A 20,843-nucleotide genomic window follows, 5' to 3' on the forward strand; every position below is an offset into this window, starting at 1 on the left:
CACACCTTAAAGAACACATGAGATCTCACACTGGAGAGAAGCGGTTCACATGTGATAAATGTGGAAAGAGATTCAGATACAAAGAAATTCTTAATGTTCACATGAGAATCCACAGTGTAGACAATGTTCACGTGTGGTCAGTGTGGAAAGAACTTCACAAACAAACAACATCTTGAGCTTCACATAAGAGTTCATACAGGAGAGAGGCCGTTTACATGCGATCAGTGCGGGAATAGTTTCGCACAATCATCACAGCTTAAGAGTCACATGAGGATCCACACGGGAGAGAAGCCGTTCTCATGTGATCAGTGTGGGAAAACATTTATCTGTTCATCAAACCTGAAGAGACACCTGACAGTTCATATCAAGGAGAAGCCACATTCATGTTCTGTGTGTGGGAAGAGTTTTTCACTGCTCCTTTATTTATGTGCACATCAGAAAATTCATACTGGTGTAAGAGATCATGTGTGCTTTGAATGTGGGAAAACTTTTACTTCGTTTTAAAACGGCACCAGAAAATTCACACTAGAGAAAAACCTTACAAGTGTTCACACTGCGACGAGATTCAGTCGATCATCATATCTAAAATCCCATGAGAGGATCCACATCAGAGAGAACCCACACACGAGTGATCAGTGTGGAACCAGTTTCTATTATAAAACGACATGAAGATCCATGCAGTGGAGAAACCACATCACCGCAGTCTGAAATCACGGTAAGTAGTTTCTTAAACTAAGTCTCTTCCGAGTTATAATAGTAGGCTAATTATAATGTTTTATTAAAATAGCACCTTTCAAGATCCCAAGGGTACTTTACATAATATTGAAAGACTTAGTAAGTAATCCTACCCCATACCTATACTTAAATGTATATATAAGTTAATTGAATAGGATAAACCCCTTGAGATGAACCATCTCGTTTTCAAGGGGGTCCTAATTTACAATACAATACAGAACAAGGGACAAATCAAACACATTACAATAGAATAATAAGACATAAACAGTACCACAATCAACACACTACAACAAAAACAACAGCAACAACTAAAAAATAATAATAAATAAAAAACATCAAAAGGATAAGCATTTAGATGAATACAACCACTTGATAGCCACACAGAGGCTGTGAACAAATACTTGCCAACAAAAACATAACATAGATAAAAAATATAATAACTTGTAAATTATAGTCAGGTATATCATCAACTGAAATAAGAACAATTTAGCTCAAAATAAGTAGACAAACTATTTTTAAATATGTAAAATACAACAATAGGACAATAGGAGTGAAAAAAAAGTCTTGTGTAGAATGCCTAAGGTTATTAATTGAAGAATACGGTACCAGAAGCTGTTGTAGATATTGAGGATAGCTAAAATGTACACATTTAAATAAAGTTGCAGCCAATGTATGTGTCGTCTTATATTGAGTGAGGGCCATTTAAGTGAATTATACATTACACAGTGATGAGTATTATAGGAACATCCAAGAGAAAATCTACAGAGATTATTGTATGCTGTATTAAGGGGTAGAAGGCTAGTTTTAGATGCATTTTGATAAACAACATTGGCATAGTCAAAAAGTGGCAATATCAGTTGTGTGGCAAGTTTTTTCAGGGACAAAGTGTAAAACAGTTTATTGATTGAAATAAAACACAGGTTGCAAATTAATTTTGTGAAGAAGGTGTTCAATGTGAGGTTTGAATGTAATTGCAGAATCAAGTCATAAACCCAAGTATTTAACTTTATCAACCTCTATGCAGAGAAGTACCGTCATTGCACGTTATAATTAGATTAATAGATTTTGTTTTAAGAGTTTGTCTTGTACCAAAGACCATAGTGTAAGATATAGTTTTATTGAGCAGTAGTTTATTAGATAGCAGCCATTTCTGTAAGGTACTAAAATCCAATTGAAGAGCAGTTTGAATTTGCAATAAATGATTTAGACGTATAAATGACGCATCGTCTGCATATAGTTGAACAGAGGAATTTGAACAGATTAAAGGCAGATCATTAATAAAAATAGAGAGAAGAAGTGGACCCAGCATTGAACCTTGGGGTACACCTCTTTGTTGAACAAGTAAATCAGATCTACTCCCTTTAAGAACAACACATTGTTTTCTATTGTGTAAATACAAACTAAACCATAATAATGCATTTAGAGATAAACCAATTGCATAAAGATTATCTAAAAGTAGATAGTGATCCACCAAATCAAAAGCTTTTTTGAGATCAATAAAAAATAGCCCCTCTAAGATTACCAGTATCAAATTAAATGCTACAATAACTACCTTACTAACTATTAAAGGGGTCATATAATGGTACATACACTTTTACAAGTTGATTGTACTGAAATGTGTGTTGGCAGTGCCTGTACACAACCATCAGAAAATTATAAAAATCCATCCAGTGTTTTTTTTTTTAATCTTCTTATATGTTTCCCCCTCTCCTGAATCAAGCTATTCGATTTTGTGACGTCACAAAATCGACGCCCCTCCCACAATGGTTGATTGACAGCAGCGTTTCAACACAGCCCCGCCCTCGCACCCTCGTGAGCGAGCTGTCAATCATAGCCCGCGCCAACCGGCGCGTTCATTGCTGATAGCTGGAGCACTGAGTAGAATGGCATCTCGATTGTGGTGTTCTTGGGTGTAATAACGAACACATTATCATTTTGATGTTCCTAAATCCTTACAGCTGAAGACGCAGTGGCTGAGTTTGTTTTCGAAGGGAATTCCCCGCGATCAACGTCAATGCTCTCATGTTTGCGCGAATCATTTCACCAGACTGCTTTACAAACGAGGGTCAGTAAAGCTGGTTTTGCTAAGAAGCTGCTCCTGAAAAAAGGATCGGTACCAACTATTCGTGTTCCTGCTGCACCTCCAGAAGAAGTGAGTGAGTGTAACGTTTTATTAACCTTTATATTAATCTTTATATTAATCTTTGCAAATCGCTTGCTGCACGCTTCACGATGAATGCGGCTATTTTTACACGCAGCGTACATTACGGCATGTTTTCTATGTATGACATTCTCAATATAATTCATAATCCCATGTTTATAATAAACAACGCGTTATGGTTATTGTGTTAAATTGTGTTACAAACGGTGTACGCACAGAACAGAGGGGCGGGGTGAGCAAAGCTCATTATCATTTAAAGACACATGCACTGAAACGGCGTGCTGAAAACAGAGCTGTTTTTGACCAGGTAAAATGAGTGTTTTCTTACAATACTAATGAGAATTTTTAATTAAAGTATATTACAAACTTTTAATTTAGACCCTAAATAATCATATTAGCTTGTACAAAAATGACATTATATGACCCCTTTAATAAGGCAAGGCAAGGCAAGTTTATTTATATAGCACATTTCATACACAATGGCAATTCAAAGTGCTTTACATAGAAGAAATTAAAATAATAAAAGAAATAATTAAAACAGTTTAGAAAAATAAAATACAGTACAGTACAAACAGTTGGACGAACAGTGGCACAGTGCTCATTCAGTAAATGCATAGCTAAACAGATGTGTTTTGAGTCTGGATTTGAATGTGACTACAGTAGGAGCACATCTGATCTCCTCTGGAAGCTGGTTCCAGCTGCGGCTGGCATAATAGCTAAAAGCGGACTCGCCATGCTTAGAGTGAACCCTTGGTATTTCTAGCTGATATGATCCTAATGATCTGAGTAATCTGTTGGGTTTATATTCAGTGAGCATATCTGCAATATATTGAGGTCCTAGGCCATTGAATGATTTATATACCAGTAATAATACTTTAAAATCAATCCTAAATTTAACTGGGAGCCAGTGTAAAGACCTGAGGACTGGTGTGATATGTTCATATTTTCTGGTTCTGCTCAGCGTTCTGTATGAGCTGCAACTGTCTTATGGTCTTTTTGGGAAGGCCAGTGAGGAGACCATTACAATAATCCACCCTGCTGGTGATGAAAGCATGAACAAGTTTCTCTAGGTCTTGTCTGGAAACAAAGCATCTAATTCTTGCAATATTTCTCAGATGATAGTATGCTGATTTAGTTATTGCTTTGACATGACTACTGAAACTAAGGTCTGACTCTAGTGTCACACCAAGATTCCTGACTTGATTTTTGGTTGTTTGACCCCTAGAGTGAAGGTATGCGTTCACCTTGAGAACTTCATCTTTGTTTCCAAACGCAATAACTTCAGTTTTGTCTTTGTTTAATTGAAGAAAGTTTTGACACATCCAACTGTTTACTTCATCAATGCATTGGCACAGGGAGTCAATGGGGCTGTAATCGTTAGGCGATAGGGCTAAGTAAATCTGTGTGTCGTCTGCATAGCTGTGGTAAGAGATTTGGTTCTTTCTCATTATTTGGCTCATTGGGAGCATATACAGGTTGAACAGGAGTGGTGCAAGAATTGAGCCTTGAGGGACTCCGCATGTCATGGATGTCCACTCAGACTTATGATCTCCTATACTCACATAATAACCTCTCCCATCTAAGTATGACCTGAACCATTTTAGGACTATCCCAGAAAGCCCCACCCAGTTTTCCAGCCTGTCAAGAAGTATGTTGTGATCGACAGTGTCAAATGCAGCACTGAGGTCGAGTAGCACCAGCACTGATAATTTGCCTGAATCAGTATTTAAGCGAATATCGTTTATTATCTTTATGAGCGCTGTCTCTGTGCTGTGGTGCGGTCGGAAACCAGATTGAAAATGGTCAAAGGATCCATTCAAGCTCAAGAATTTGTTCAGCTGATTGAAGACAACTTTTTCAATGATCTTGCCTATGAAAGGAAGATTTGAGATCGGCCTATAGTTGCTTAATATGGTCTTATCCAGATTGCTCTTTTTCAGGAGGGGCTTGACAACTGCAGTTTTCAGGGAGTTCGGAAAACTACCAGAGTGAAGTGAGGCATTTACCACTTCTAGAAGATCTGCTTCTAGACTGTTTAACACACTTTTGAAAAATGATGTGGGAAGTGTGTCAAGAGCACAGGTTGATGTTTTAAGGTGCTGTACGGTTTCTTCCAAAATTTTACCATCAATTTCTTTGAAGTCAGACATCGTAACTACTTTCTCAGGTGGTCTGATCTGTCTGACCCCAGTGCACCTCAAGGATGTGCTGATCGCCTTTCTGATATTATTGATTTTCTCAGAGAAGAAAGAAGCAAACTCACTGCACTTGTTGTCTGAGAGCATTTCACTGGGAATCTGGCTTGGGGGGTTTGTCAGTCTCTCTACAGTAGCAAAAAGAGTGCGTGTGTTGTTTAAATTACTGTTTATAATATTTGAGAAGAAAGTCTGTCTAGCTTTGCCTAGTTCCATATTGAAAGCATGAAGGCTGTCTTTGTAGATGTTATAATGGACTACAAGTTTTGTCTTCCGCCACATGCGCTCTGCTTTTCTGCATTGTCTTTTCATATTTTGCACTGCTGTTGAGTTTCTCCAAGGTGCTTTTTGTCTGCCACTCTTCTTCCTGACTTTAACAGGAGCAATATCATCAATTACACCTTTAACTTTTGAGTTAAAAGAATCAATAAGCAGTAAATCAGGAGTTTATTGAGGCAAATGTCATAGTTAATAGTGAATGTGTTCTCCATTCTAACTTCTGGTTAAACACTGGACAAAGAGAAATGTTTTTAGAGCACATGTGTTGACCGTCTGAGTTTGCACACACTGTCAATTGGAGTATACTTTGAAAGGTTTTGTAATCGAGTCGACTATATTCTTAATTAAAATCCTGTTAGGGAAACCACCACTTAAAATACATTCCCAGAACGTAGCCTAATTATTTTGTTCCAAAAAAATAACCAAACAGGAACAAAATATTAACGGTAAAGGCCCGTTCACACCAAGCACGATAACTATAAAGATAACGATAAAGATAACTACATATGCGTCCACACCAACGACCGATAACGGTCTTTTTATTCTAAGCACGCGCGCGCCCGCCCCATTTTAAATGCGCGAGACCTTTAAATTAGAATGGATTCTGATTGCCCGTCAGTGTTTTATCGTTTGACAGTTGGAAAAAAATCGTTCTGAAAGTGATCCCAACGATATCGTTCCTCATATCTTTATCGTTATAGTTGTGGTGTGAACTCTGTTATTCTTTAATATGGAGAACGATTTTTAGAATTATATCTTTATCGTTATCTTTATAGTTATCGTGCTTGGTGTGAACGGGCCTTAAGGGAACATTTTGTGTTCGCTAGGTTTAAACAAAATTTGTTTGTAGGAAAAAAGTGCCTTTTTTCTCGTGTCTTTAAAATCGATATTTGTGTTCTCGCATGTGTTCATTTCTGTTTGATCCGAGGTTTTCAAGCATTATACATTACTTGAAGAGAGTGTTAGTGCTTTTTAATTTTAAGTGCATTTTGTTCAAGTTTAACCTGAAGGTGCAATCTGACCTAATTAACAAAAACCAAAGGTGATCATAAACACTTATGCCCTCTTACAAAACTGACCAGCAAGAGAGTGACTCAATAGCTCTTCTTTCTCTCAAACTTTAGGGGTTTTTGCACCGGAGGAACTTTTTCATAGATCCTAGAACTATTGAAGGAAGTTCCTGGATTTTGGCATGTTCACACCGCAGGAACTGTGAACGATTTTAGTTCTAGGAACTCCTTTTGAAAGAACTAATTTAGCTCATACTTTAGAGTCGGGTCTAAACCAGCACTATAGGAACTATCCGTGACATTAGTGTTCACTGATTGGCCTAACGCACGCGAAACACCAGCACCCAAAAAAAAGTCTGTGTAAACACATCTTCAATGCTCTTACTTAGGGAAGGAGGTTGTTGGACAAGATCTCGTGATGCATGGCCCCATCCATCCTCCCCTCAATACGGTGCAGCCGTCCTGTCCCCTTTGCAGAAAAGCATCCCCAAAAAATGATGTTTCCACCTCCATGCTTCACAGTTGGGATGGTGTTCTTGGGGTTGTACTCATCATCCTCCTCCTTCCTCCAAACACGGCGAGTGGAGTTTAGACCAAAAATCTCTAATTTTGTCTCAACAGACCACATGACCTTCTCCCATTCCTCCTCTGGATCATCCAGATAGTCATTGGCAAACTTCAGACGGGCCTTCATCCCAGCCTTGGTCAGGTCTACAATTTTATCCCTGATGTCCTTACACAGCTCTCTGGTCTTGGCCATTGTGGAGAGGTTGGAGTCTTCTGAGTGTGTGGACAGGTGTCTTTTATTCAGGTAACGAGTTCAAACAGGTGCAGTTAATACAGGAAATGAGTGAGAACAGGAGGGCTTCTTAAAGAAAAACTAACAGGTCTGTGAGAGACAGAATTCTTACTGGTTGGTAGGTGATCAAATACTTATGTCATGCAATAAAATGCAAATTATTTACTTAAAAATCATACAATGTGATTTTCTGGATTTTTGTTTTAGATTCCGTCTCTCACAGTTGAAGAGTACCTATGATAAAAATTACAGACCTCTACATGCTTTGTAAGTAGGAAAACCTGCAAAATCGGCAGTGTATCAAATACTTGTTCTCCCCACTGTATATATATATATATATATATATATATATACTTTATAGGCTGCACAATTAATAGAATTTCTAATCGCGATTATGGATGCCACAACTACGTAATCGCTCAAAAGCCGCAATTACAAAAAAAGTCCACTTACATTATTTTGTGTGCTTAAGTACGGAAGCCCTGCACCGTAATGTAAAAGAAACAAATCAAAAATTACTGGAATGAAGTCAAAATATTTTGAGATTAAAGTCGTAAAGTAGTTTTAGATTATTTTTTTTACAGCATGTTGTGTTGTGAGAGGCAAAGCACGACTACAGAGAACCCAGCACAATAGGAACTACCAGTAACGTAACTGTACGCTGAATTAAAAAGTCACTTTCCTCAGAAAAACAGACTTTCTTTTCCTGTCAGCCATTATACTATGCTCTTTGCACGTACTCTTCAGTTGCACTCGCAAATGCGGCGGCACACTGAATATCGCTTCAAAGCGAAAAAGAACATTCTTTTCTGTAATCTGGTGTTTTGTGTATTTTTATTTATTTTTGTTAAATTCTAGGAGGAGCTCAATACAGCACTGAAGTCCTTACAAGAGAAACTTCAACACAATGAAAAAAGGAAAGGAGAGTTTGAGAAAAGAGTTCAACACATCAAGGTGAGGAAACCGAAACAAGAGTCAATTTCATCACAGCTGTAGGATCACTTTATACAGTTATGATTTGATATATTTGATATAATGAATTCCAGTTTATTATTTCTGTAAATGACAAGCAGCGATCTGCTTCTGAATCTGTTATATGTTGGGTATCCAAGTTTATCTTGAATATGAATGATGTGAAGGGTTGATGTGTGTTGATTTGAGATGACTGAAGTGAATGTTAGGGGTGCACGATTCAGAAAATGTCACGATTCGATTCGATATCGATTTTTAGGCTCAAGATTCTATTCAAAATCGATTTTCGATTCAAAAACGATTCTCGATAAAAAAAAAAACATGATTCACAGTATGTAATGTTAGGGGTGGGAATCTTTAGTCACCTCACGATCCGATCCAATTCCAGAATGATTCTTTATCTACTCCTATTTTTTCTCCCACCCCTAGTGAATGTAACGTGATGTGATTTCAGTCTCAAGCTGAGCACACAGAGCATCAGATTAAACAGCAGTTTGAGGAGCTTCATCAGTTTCTCAGAGATGAAGAAGCTACAGTCACGTCACTGAGGGAGGAAGAGGAGCAGAATCAGCAGATGATGAAGGAGAAGCTGAAGGAGATGAACAGACACATCTCAGCTCTTTCACACACAGTTAAAGACACAGAGGATATGATGAAAGCCAATGATGTCTGCTTTCTGAAGGTCTGGTTTCAGATCATTGGTTGATTATTGGTTCATTGATTTGAGTTCTTGATGATAAATGGTGTGTTTGTTCTGCAGGAGTTTCCAGTCTCAATGGAAAGATGAGTGATCTGCTCCTGTCTTTGGTTTCTCTGGTTCTGATCCAAAGCCACTGCAGTTCTGACTCCTGAATGTTCTTCCAGAGTCCAGATCTCACAGCCGGATCCACAGATGCCTTCTGGAGCTTTGATTCATGTGCCACAATACTTGGGCAACCTGCTGTTCAGAGTCTGGAAGAAGATGCAGGACATCGTCCAAAACAGTGCGTCTGACTGCAGGAGATCTGAGCTGGAAATGATGGATGGGTGGAGAGTTAAAGGGCACCTATTATGGCATTTAAAATGTTCCTTATATTGTTTTGGGAGTCCCCAACAACAGTTTTACATGCATGCAATGACAAAAATCACTTTTGTTGTCTTATAATATGCATTTATTTTTACCCGATTTGCTCACCGACTCCCAAATAATTCGTTCAACGACTCATTTTTCCAAACCCCTCCTTTGCGTGACGCTAATCTGCCGTGATTGGTCAGATGATCCAGTCAGTTGTGACCGGCAACCGGCTCGCGTATTCATACTTGAAAGCATTTATGTTTGTAAAGCAATCATCATTAAAATGACGCGAACACAGCACAAGGTTCGGGCTATACTTGTGTGGTATAGTTGTAAATATAAACTCTAGCCACTGATTCTCCACATGCTCATCCCTGGGCAGTGAAAAAAAGGTCGCTTTTGATTCGCACTTCAGAACACAGCGTCTTGTTGTCAACATGATGTTTTCAAGTTTTCCCTTTGTGTCTGCGCGCACAATGAGTGGGCAAAATTTTTCGTCTTGACGTCACAACGAAAAGGAAAATGACTCATTGGAAAACCGATTCATTAAATTGACTCAGAGTCGACTCCTTTTGAGAGTGAACTTAAAACTATGCAGGATGTTTTTGTTCACTTAGATCTATGTTACACACTACGTGAAAGGTAATTTTCAAAATTCCATAATAGGTGCCCTTTAAAGATTTTAGCATTATGTGTGAATTACCATATGAGCTACAGCACCAAAATGAGCCGTAAACAAGAAAATAACTTGACGTATACAGTTAGGGTGATACAGCAAATCTCGACAGTACAGTTTTGATTGATTTTGTCAATATCAGTTTATCAAGCGCATCTTTACTATAACAACTGAGGAATATATCTGATAGGTTTGATCAACAGGATGAGTGTCATAATTCATAATAATCTGTGTTGGGATCTCTCTTGATCAGAATAAAAGCATCTGTTGATTGTGTCTCATCAGCTCCTGTGATTTTAGATCCAATCACTGCAAATCCAGATCTCGTCCTGTCTGATGATCGGACCAGTGTGAGAAACAGTGAGAACAATAAACCCGTTCCTGGTAATCCAGAGAGGTTTAACTTTGGTCCCTGTGTTGTGGGTTCAGAGGGTTTTAACTCAGGAACACACTGCTGGGATGTGGAGGTTAAAGAGGACTCTTGGAGTAACTACAGCATCAGACCAGAGGAAGGGACGTGACTTCTATATCACTGATGTCTGGAGTGTGTGGTATAATCAACCATGACATGTCAACCAATCTGGCTTCAAGAAAGGGCATTCAACTGAGACTGCATTGCTGTCAGTCACAGAAGCCCTACGGGTCGCAGAAGCTGCTTCCAAATCTTCAGTCCTCATTCTCCTGGATCTGTCTGCTGCCTTCGACACTGTGAATCATCAGATCCTTATGTCCACCCCCTCATCACTCGGCATCACAGGTACTCCTCACCACTGGTTTGAGTCCTATCTCACAGGTAGGTCCTTCAGGGTCGCATGGAGAGGCGAGGTATCCAAAGCACATCAACTGACCACAGGGGTTCCTCAGGGTTCAGTTCTTGGTCCCCTCCTCTTCCCAATCTACACCACATCACTGGAACACATCATACAGGCACACGGTTTCTCCTACCACTGCTATACTGATGACACACAGCTCTTCCTGCACGTATCTCAAGCATGGGATAGCACGTATCTCTCTCGGCACGTATCTCTCGGCATGGATGAAGGAACATCACCTGCAGCTCAACCTGGCAAAGACTGAGCTTCTTGTCCTCCCTGTCAATCCGTCTCTACAACACAACTTCACTATCCAGCTAGATTCATCATCAATCACCCCATCAAGGTCGGTCAGAAATCTTGGGAGTAATATTTGATGACCAGCTGACCTTCACAGATCACATTTCAAAGACAGCTCGATCATGCAGGTTTGCACTGCACAACATCAGGAAGATCAGGCCTTTCCTAACTGAGCATGCAACACAACTTCTCGTCCAGGCCCTGGTCATTTCTAGGCTTGATTACTGCAATGCTCTTCTGACTGGACTTCCATCATGTGCAACTAAACCTCTACAGATGATCCAGAATGCTGCAGCTCGTCTTGTCTTCAACGAGCCCAAGAGGGCCCACGTCACTCCTCTGTTCATCTCTCTGCACTGGCTACCGCACGCATCAAGTTCAAGCCATTGACGCTTGCTTACAGATCTATCACAGGCTCAGCTCCCTCCTACCTTCACTCACTCCTACGAGCCTACATCCCTACCAGAAGCCTACGATCAGTCAATGAATGACGGCTCGTGGTACCATCACAGCGAGCCACAAAATCACTCTCCAGAACATTCTCATTCACAGTTCCATGCTGGTGGAATGATCTCCTCACCCTCATCCGTTGTTAGGGAATGCAGAATCCCTAACAACATTTAAAAGATAGCTGAAAACCCATCTCTTCCATGAGCACTTAACCTCATAAAAAAAATACTTCTTGCATTGTTTTTGCTTCTTCACGATGACTTGCTTAATTTAGTCCTCTTTTGTAAGACGCTTTGGATAAAGGCGTCTGCTAAATGTAATTGTATCTTCAGTACGGATGGTCTTTAGTCTCAAATTTTTCTGATAATTAGAAGCTTGATCCTGTAAGAGTGTATCTGGACTATGACAGTAATTAACACACATCTACACACATTTACAACCACCAACACTCACTGAAATCTCTGACCAAGATCAACTAATATTGATAATCCTTTTTTTTTTAAAGGTACACTGTGTAGGAATTTCTCCCATCTAGCGGTGAAAATATATTTTGCATTCAAACGAATAGTGCTCTCCAGTGCCTCGCTTTTTCAAATGCGTGTTGCAACTATGGTAGCCGTTATGTACCAAGAAGCTATGCCAACATGTCTTCCAATAGCACTTCATCGAGTTTAACTATACATGTTCTACTGTTATGCTGCCTATATAATGAATTACACAACCAAGCAATGAAAAAAAGCTTGTGATTTAGTCCGTAACATTGACTTACCCGTCGAGAAGAAAGCAGGCAACTTCAGCGTCCCTTTCAAAGTTTTTCTCCTTCATTAGCCCTTTCCACCTGGGAAAAGCTATCCCGATATTTACCCTCGTTTTTTTTTATTTGCCGGTCACGTTTCCTTTTAAATTAATTGTTTTGCTTTCTTGGTGACAAGGATTTCTTCTCCTGTGGCTCTGCATAACTATGGTCCTGCATTATGAAGTACCATGCAGTGCAGCCTTTCAAATTTGCCAGGGAAGTGACTTCTCGCTGATCTCCTCCCCCGTTTCAGCTGGTTTCAGTCACGTGATGCTGGCTCTGAACGAAAACTAGGGCTGTGACGCTGGCAGTCTTTTAACACGGTGGTGGTAATTGACCAACTACCGGCGGTGGTGCGGTAGATTGTTTAAAAAAAAAAAGATATATATATATATATATGTATATGTGTGGGTGTGTGTGTGTGTGTGTGTGTGTGTGTGTGTGTGTGTGTGTGTGTGTGTGTGTGTGTGTGTGTGTTTGAGTAAAAAAAGTGTTTATTTGAGCAATTCTGTCAATGAAACAACACACTAAAGCCTGTAAAGCATTGAAACACACAGCAGTAAATACTGGTAACTTAAATAATATAGGGTAATAAAGTTAAATCTATTTTTTTTTTTAAACGTTCGTTTTATATTTCACACAAAGACGCATGATATAGCCTACAGCTCTGTGCTTTGAGAGGGATGTGAGACACAAGCAGGAAAGAGACGCCATCGATCTCTTTTCTGATAAAGGTATGAAGAGCAAATTTTATCTTCCACAAGGGCAAGGCATTTAGGCTATGTTTGATATTGCGCTGCCAGAGAAAGCGAAACTAAAATCACCCGCGTGTGTGAAACGCGCTTTACAAATAAACTTGACGCACCTTACCATGTCTAATAACAAGCACAAACTGTGTTAAAAAGAATTTGACGTGCAAGTAAAAATGTAGCCTATCTGTCCTACAGCATTTTTCTACTTTACCACAGTAAAGGATATGAATATAATAGGCCTATTAAAAGCGAACCAATGAAGAAACGTTTATAATCCCCTTAGAAAATAGGTTAGACGTGAGTGAAGATTTTTGAAAAGAAACAAGAGATTCCATGCAGGGATGAGTCACGACTTTTGAATATTTGATTAGTTTATTTAATTATAGAATATCGAATAGGTTGTGCGATTATTCTCTAAAATAAAATCACCATGTTTTCGGTGCTGTTGCGGTGGTGACCTATAGAGTTCATGTAACCAGAGGGTGACACTGTCAATAACGCACATAACAGTCACAAAGAACCGGCAAAAGTTATGATTATGAATGTGTCAAATATAGCAAAGATACATTATAATTATTTATTAAAAAAGTGTTTTCTGTGTCAGTGTCGGCTGCTAAGATTAAGTTGACGATGCTGACTCGTGATCTTCGCAGTGAACGCGCCTATAGAGAGAAATGCACACTTCATACGGATTAGCCTACATAAGCAGAGAGTAGGCTAATTGGTTTATTTTCGTTTAAAATTGTTTTGTTTAAAAGTAGACAATTCAAGCTTTATACATGGAATAACTAATGGAATATTGTTAAATTCACTGATAATCAGGTGGCCAGATCGCAAAACAGAATTCAAAGCAGACAAAGCTTAAATTAATGGGCTTGCACACAACTCTCTGATTCGTCATGAATCCAAACGTTTCCATGGCTGCAATGTAACATTTAATTCCTAACCTATTATATATTTTGTAAACAAAGCTTTGTGCTTCACTCGTGTCATAATATTCATGTAAAACACAATTTTTACAACACAATTCACAATTTCACATACAAAAAAATTGTTTTGGCGGACCACCGCCGGTGCTACTTAGCGGTTAACAAGTTTACCGGCACAGCTCTAACGAGAACACGTTGTGGAAACGCGTTGAGCTAGGCTAGTGCTTTTTGGCCCTCTCTGCTATTATAATTTTTCAAAATGGCAGAACGACATGGAAGCTTCCTTGGATTCACCCGTTCAATGTAAATAAAGATAAGAAAGGATAAGTCAGATATAGGCAGAGGTAATTTTACACCAATGAGGACACATTTATGAATAAAGACATTGTTTTAGCTAATAAAATACTTAAAAAAAAAACTACACAGTGTACCTTTAAATAATGTGATGATGTGATTTCAGTGCCATTTTCTTAGATGCTTAAATGTTTTGGCATGATAAAGTAATGGAAATGTTTCTTTCTCTCTCAATGAAATAGATCCAAATGAAGCCATAATAAATGAATAAACTGATCTATATATACACTTAACTTGCTAATTTAGAATTAATTACTCCTCAGCTTTATTGAAATCTAGACGTCATCTAGAGCAGTGGTTCCCAAACCTGTCCTGCCGGCACCCCAACACTGCACATTTTCTTTGTCTCCCTAATCAAACACACCTGATTCAACTCATCAGCTCATTAACCCATGTGATAATGAGCTGATGAGTTGAATCAGGTGAATTTTAATATGTACAATGTAATTGATGTATAGTTTAATATCTTCTTGTTAATATGTTCTTTCTATCTTTTTTGTCTTTTATTTTTCAGTTTACAGCTAATCACTGTTAACTCTTATTTTCTAATTTGTATTCTGATGACATTGAACACATTGTTAATACATTTTGTATACAAAGTCATCTCTGTTCTTTTTGCAATAAAAAAAGTGCTTACTTCCTCGTTATCATGCATCACATGAAAAAAAAAAAGAGGAGTAAAATGAGTCTCTGATCCAAAAACCACAATAGATGGCACTAATTCATCACATAACCTTCACCATACCTCGAGATTGGCATGGGGAACTGTCCATAAGATCATCTCTCTGCAAATCAAACCAGCTATTAGGCTAACTGAAATAAAACCATGCCAATCTCTAGGTATGTTGATTTGGAGACCTCTCTCAATCAGGACTCTGAGGTAGTCAGTCAGGTCAAACCCAGCCAAGTCCATTTTTACTGCTGCTAGATCCTATGTATGATCTGTAGTTCTGTAACACTCAGAGGTGTCAAGTAACGAAGTACAAATACTTTGTTACCTTACTTAAGTAGACATTTTGGCTATCTATACTTTACTGGAGTAATTATTTTTCAGACAACTTTTTACTTCTACTCCTTACATTTTGACGCAATTATCTGTACTTTCTACTCCTTACATTTTAAAAATAGCCTCGTTACTCCTATTTAATTTCGGCTTGTTTTCATTCCGGCTTGTCGTCGTTAAAAAAAAACAATAAAAAATTGGCCAATTACACAAACGGTTTAGATCTGATTCCCGACAAAGAGAGAGAGAGAGAATTATTTAATTTTTCCTTACATTACTTTTACTTTTACTTTTATACTTTAACCCTTGTGTGGTGTTCATATTTTTGTTACTCAGCCAGTGTTTGTGGGTCTGGTGGACCCGCTGCATTTTTGAGTTTTTAATTCAACACAATCAAAAATGTTATGTTAAAATACTCAACAGATGTTTACTTCATCCCAATTACAAGCAATATAAACAGCATATATGGTCAATATTTTCTCTTTACCTTTGTTAGATCACATTTAAGAATTGCAACCTTGTGTGGGAATGGAAGGAGTAGAAGCACAAAACTCACTCTTGCACTCTTTCACACTTACACATAATCTCTCTCTCACACGCACACACACACCCACAACACACACACACACACACACACACACACACAGACACACACAAAACACACACCCACACACACACACTCACTTGGATATGTGGTGTACGGTCACTCTCCATAGGCATAATGGTTTTTCTAATGTACAAACTGTATGATATATCCCCCTACACTAAAGGGGGTCGCACACCGGACGCGCAGCTCAGCGCCGCGCCGCGCAGCGCCACGTCTTTTAAATTCGAACACATTATTCTCTATGAGAGTACACACACCAGCGGCGCCTTTCGGCATCTGTCCGCGGCGCCCAGCAATGGCTCAGGACCGTGTTCAAAATCCATATAAAAGAACATACACACACTAACAGCAGGCCCTGACAGTAGGAGGACAGAGTAAAGGTACACAGGACCTACAATTTCCACTTTTATTAGCCAGTGGACCCGAACATCCTGTGTGTAATATAAATGTGTAGGGGGGGTGTACAGTGTGTTTTCATTAAAAATGTGTTCTGATATATATTCCTCACAGAAAATGTTTTAGCAATTCAGAAAAACTGTAATAAGAACTTCTGACGACTTCAGATGAATGACTGAAATAAAGTAAATCTGGTTAGCAATAAGTGAAGCTGGTAATGATGTTTGTGGAGTTGTTTAATTCTACTCTGCTGAGATCTTCACAGATTTAATGTCTTCCTTTATCTTCAGTTGATTTAATATTTTTTTTTCTGTTCTTCTTGTTTCTCTTTCCTTCAGTGATTCTGCTTGTTAACAGCAGGTGTTCATCAGTGTCTGAATTAACTCACTTGTTTTTATTCACTCAAGTGAATGAGGGTATAGGGTGTGATTTGGAACACATCCTCGGAGTGTTGAGTTTGAGCTGTTAATTCATGGTATATTGCTGTAGGCTACTTTCTCGAAAATGACACATCACCCAGAATGCATTGTTTTCTACGGTATATTGCTGTTTTAACGGAAAACAGCATGCTACTGTCAGAATTTGGCCCTTTTTACAACAATTTTTACAGTGTAGATTCCTGAACACTTCAGTACCAGCCCTGCTCCAACACACCTGCCTTTCATTTTCAAGTAAACTCAACTCACAAAGCTAGTTATTATCGGTAGTGATGTTCCGTATGACACTGAAGCTTTGATGCGCGTATCACGCAAGCAAAACAATTTCTAGTGAAGCCCCGTATCGGGGTGTGCATTGGTTTAGTAGAGTCACGTGATCGATGACAAACGAAGCCTCACTTTCTCTCCAGTCACGTCCGTGTTTCGCTTTGGGTGTCAGAAGGCTCGAATTCCAGATCGAGTCATTGTTGCCTCAGTCTGGTTGATGGGTTTGTGAGGAGAGTGCTGTACTTTGAAAGTTAATCAATATATTACATTTAAATAAGCAAAATTTATTTTTCACTACTTAGGCTGTTATTTTTGTTGTTGTGTCTTTTTGTTTTTGTAAAATATTTGTGCTTTTTTGTGATTTTAGGTAATTTGGTGTTGGTATTTGGGTTTAGGGTGGGATTAGGGGAGAGGGGATAGGGTGTTGGTGTCTGGTGAAGGGTTTGTATTTAGAGCAATGGCAATAGCCAAAAATGTGTTGTGTGTTGTGGTTGCTTCATCTGCCAGAGCTTCTAACACAGGCTTCTGGCTACTTTATTTTAAATAAGCACCAGATGGCACTGTTCTCGACACTCTCGAAGCTTTGAATCTTTTCCCGGAACAGTTAGGGGAAAGCCTCAGTGATTCATGAGGCTTCATTTCCCCATCCCTAATTACCGGTGGAACAGCATTGTGATGGAAACAAGTAAAACATGTAAACTGACACATTCCTTTTGCACGTTTTCTTCTGACACACATAACTCTTTGTTCCTTTTTGAGAGATTTTGTGAGATTTTGAGTCCAACTTGGTATCCACTTTATAAATAACATTTCTGAAAAGATTATGTCCACATAGGATGTTTACTGTTACTAGTCTTTAATGGCATTAAACACAAAATATGCCAGACTGTTAGCAGGAAATTGCAGACAGATTCATAAACACAAATTTTCAACGCTAGAAATAAAAGGTACATTATTCACGATAAGAATAGATCTGGTTATAATAATCATGATTTTAAAACCATTTGAGTATTTGATTAAAATCTGCTGATAAAATGCATAAGTATTTAGTATTTCAGGTGTATAAAGCTCATCATTCAGCAACAGAATTAGATGATAGGTTTTGTAACACCACTGTGGTTTGTTCATTATATAAATAACAGCATGTGTACAGCAAACACTTTGCTATTGAAGGATATATTTTACTATGGCAACAAGTGATCTGCGAACTTGAGCAAAAATGAGCGGCATCATTTATTAAAAGAAACTAAAACTGTAAAGAGCATATTATTGCAACACCAGTACATATACATAGTAGTGGGTGTGTGAGATTCAAGCATGACTGAGGAAGTGTGGTTGAGGAATCGGCTTATTATATAAGGCTGTTCTTTCACCAACAAGAAAATACTGTTGTGAACTTCAAAGGTAATACATTTTTCTAATGTCAAATAATAATTTGTTTTTATGCAATGATCTTGTGTTAATGAATTTTATTAACAGTTTTCCTCAAGGCATCCAAAGACAGACATTTAAAACATTTACTTATAAAACTTAAAAACTAAGACTGAATGTGTCCTGTGTCTGTTTGTATGTGAATCAGAGCCAGAACCAGGACACGAATTGGCATATATATTCTGTTTTAAAATAAAAATGTTGATTCCTCTAATCAATTCCTTTGTGTGCATTTTAATGTTTTATTTAAAAAAAAAACACAAAAGAGAAAGTTTATGTGGTACATTTAAAGAGTGTACACATAAAGCTGCCTCTCATGTAGTGCACAAATACTAAATTGAATTCTTCTTGGACTTGAACGGATAAATACACATAGACTTATGTCAAAATATATTCCTTAAAACAGTCAGTTTTGTCTCAAGTGAATGTAAACAGTTAATAAATAAAAAAACGTATCAGGTAACATACTGTAAAGTAGATTATGGATAGGAACTACACAATTAACAGTAAATTACTGAACATTTCAGAACAATTTTTACAGTGTACATTTTATAAAATCTAATACAAATATAAGACTTGAAGTTTTACATGTCAAACAAATGGTTTAAAATCTTTACACTAGAAGAGTTTCGTTTTATCCTGAACTAGCTGCAATAGTTAAATGTTTACAGTCATTCAGTACAAAGTATTGTAGAGAAAGACAAACACAACACAAAAAGCACAGTGTATCTTTTCATGGTGAGTAAAATTTAAGGAAATCATATATTTGGATAGACTTATTTAGATAATAACATAAGATGGTGGTTTGTATTTATGTTTATAAAATGACTTGACACATTAATGTTTTAAGTTTTTAATCCAGGAAAATGTATTTGAAAAAAATTGTCTGAAGTTTAAAATCATTGGTTACCCGCACGCCAATCACATAACGTTTGGTAATGGCGTGTGTTATGCGCAGGCTCAGCTGCATCAAACTTCCACTGTAAACACATGTATGATGCGAAAGCAAAATCATCGAGTGAAATACCGGAGTGAACATGGCTGTGCGCGACTTTTGCAGATTATGTGAAGTAAATCTACGCATCCACGGTACAATCTGCGTCTACGTCACGGCTCTCAGCCCGCCCTCAGTTCGTTGATTGGCCGGTTCTTTTCAGGCCGGAGGAAAACAGAAAGGCATTGCATTGCATTGCATTGGCGCCGCGGATGGCTGCCTCGGTGTTGAGCTCTCCAGTTGTTACACTGTTTTTGTTAGTTTGTCCTGTTTTATGTTTGTCATTCGCTATCAGTTATACCAGGGACGAACTGCTGAACATTCGGCAGTGCACACCAACTGATCACCAACCAGTTTTTGATTCTTCTGGCGTTTTGCGGAACATTGTCGTCGGTTGTGCCGCTGCACTGTGGAAACAGTATAAGACGCGCAGGTGTGGGAAGCGAGCCGGCACACTCGTTAAGCTCAGGCAGCGCGGATTCAGAACGGCGCTGCCTAGCATCCATCTGGCGAATGTCCGCTCTCTCCCTAACAAAATGGACGAACTACTTCTGCTCTCACGCAAAAACAAGGACTTTACCAACTCTGCTGCTCTGTGTTTCACGGAAACCTGGCTGAACGAAGCCATTCCGGACAGCGCGTTACATCTACCGGACTTTCAGCTGTTCAGAGCGGATCGCGATATGGAGTCAACGGGGAAAACGCGCGGTGGTGGGACATGCTTTTACATCAACAGAAGGTGGTGTACTGATGTAACTGTGTTAAGGAAGATGTGCTGTCCTGATGTGGAAGTGCTTTTCATTAACTGTAAGCCGTTCTACTCGCCGCGGGAGTTTTCCTCGCTCGTTCTCATCAGTGTTTACATTCCACCGCAAGCACACGTGAGTACGGCGCTGCAACAGCTGGCTGATCTGATCACAGAAACAGAACAACAACACCCGGACTCTGTTCTTATCATTCTCGGAGACTTTAATCAGGCAAAACTCACACGTGAACTGCCTAAATTCAAACAGCACATTACATGCCCCACCAGAGACAATAATATTTTGGACCATTGCTACACCACAACAAAGGATGCATATCGCTCCGTCGCCAGAGCAGCTCTAGGACTTTCCGATCACTGCCTGGTTCATCTTCTACCAACTTACAGGCAAAAACTTAAAACTGCTAAGCCAGTAATAAGGACTGTAAAGAGATGGACCAACGACACAGAGCAGGTTTTACAAGCCTGTTTTGAATGCACTGACTGGAGTGTTTTTGAAGCTGCTGCCAGCGATCTGGACGAGCTCACAGAGACTGTAACATCATACATCAGTTTCTGTGAGGATTTATGCATCCCTACCAGGACTTACTTATCATTCAACAATGATAAACCATGGTTCACACCAAAACTCAGACAGCTTCGTCAGGTCAAAGAAGATGCCTACAGGAGTG

At 38.8% G+C, this 20,843-nt stretch overlaps 1 protein-coding gene across 2 annotated transcripts; it reads left to right on the forward strand.

Moving 5' to 3' along the window:
- The first annotated feature begins 580 nt into the window (after positions 1–580).
- Positions 581–10,426, forward strand: LOC311291510 (uncharacterized protein). 2 transcript variants are annotated; one of them, XR_014627568.1, is made up of 5 exons: positions 581–715; positions 8,038–8,133; positions 8,606–8,833; positions 8,912–9,134; positions 10,167–10,426. XR_014627568.1 is itself a non-coding variant. In XM_084410548.1 (4 exons), the coding sequence occupies exons 1-4, from the start codon at positions 593–595 to the stop codon at positions 8,936–8,938; spliced, it is 474 nt and encodes a 157-aa protein (XP_084266674.1). In that variant the 5' UTR covers positions 581–592; the 3' UTR covers positions 8,939–10,426. The 2 variants fall into 2 exon arrangements, 1 of the variants encoding a protein (XP_084266674.1); XM_084410548.1 differs by having other exon boundaries at positions 8,912–10,426.
- Positions 10,427–20,843: the final 10,417 nt, after the last annotated feature.

Source organism: Rutilus rutilus (assembly GCF_951802725.1).
Source record: "Rutilus rutilus genome assembly, chromosome: 1".
NCBI lineage: Eukaryota > Metazoa > Chordata > Actinopteri > Cypriniformes > Leuciscidae > Rutilus > Rutilus rutilus.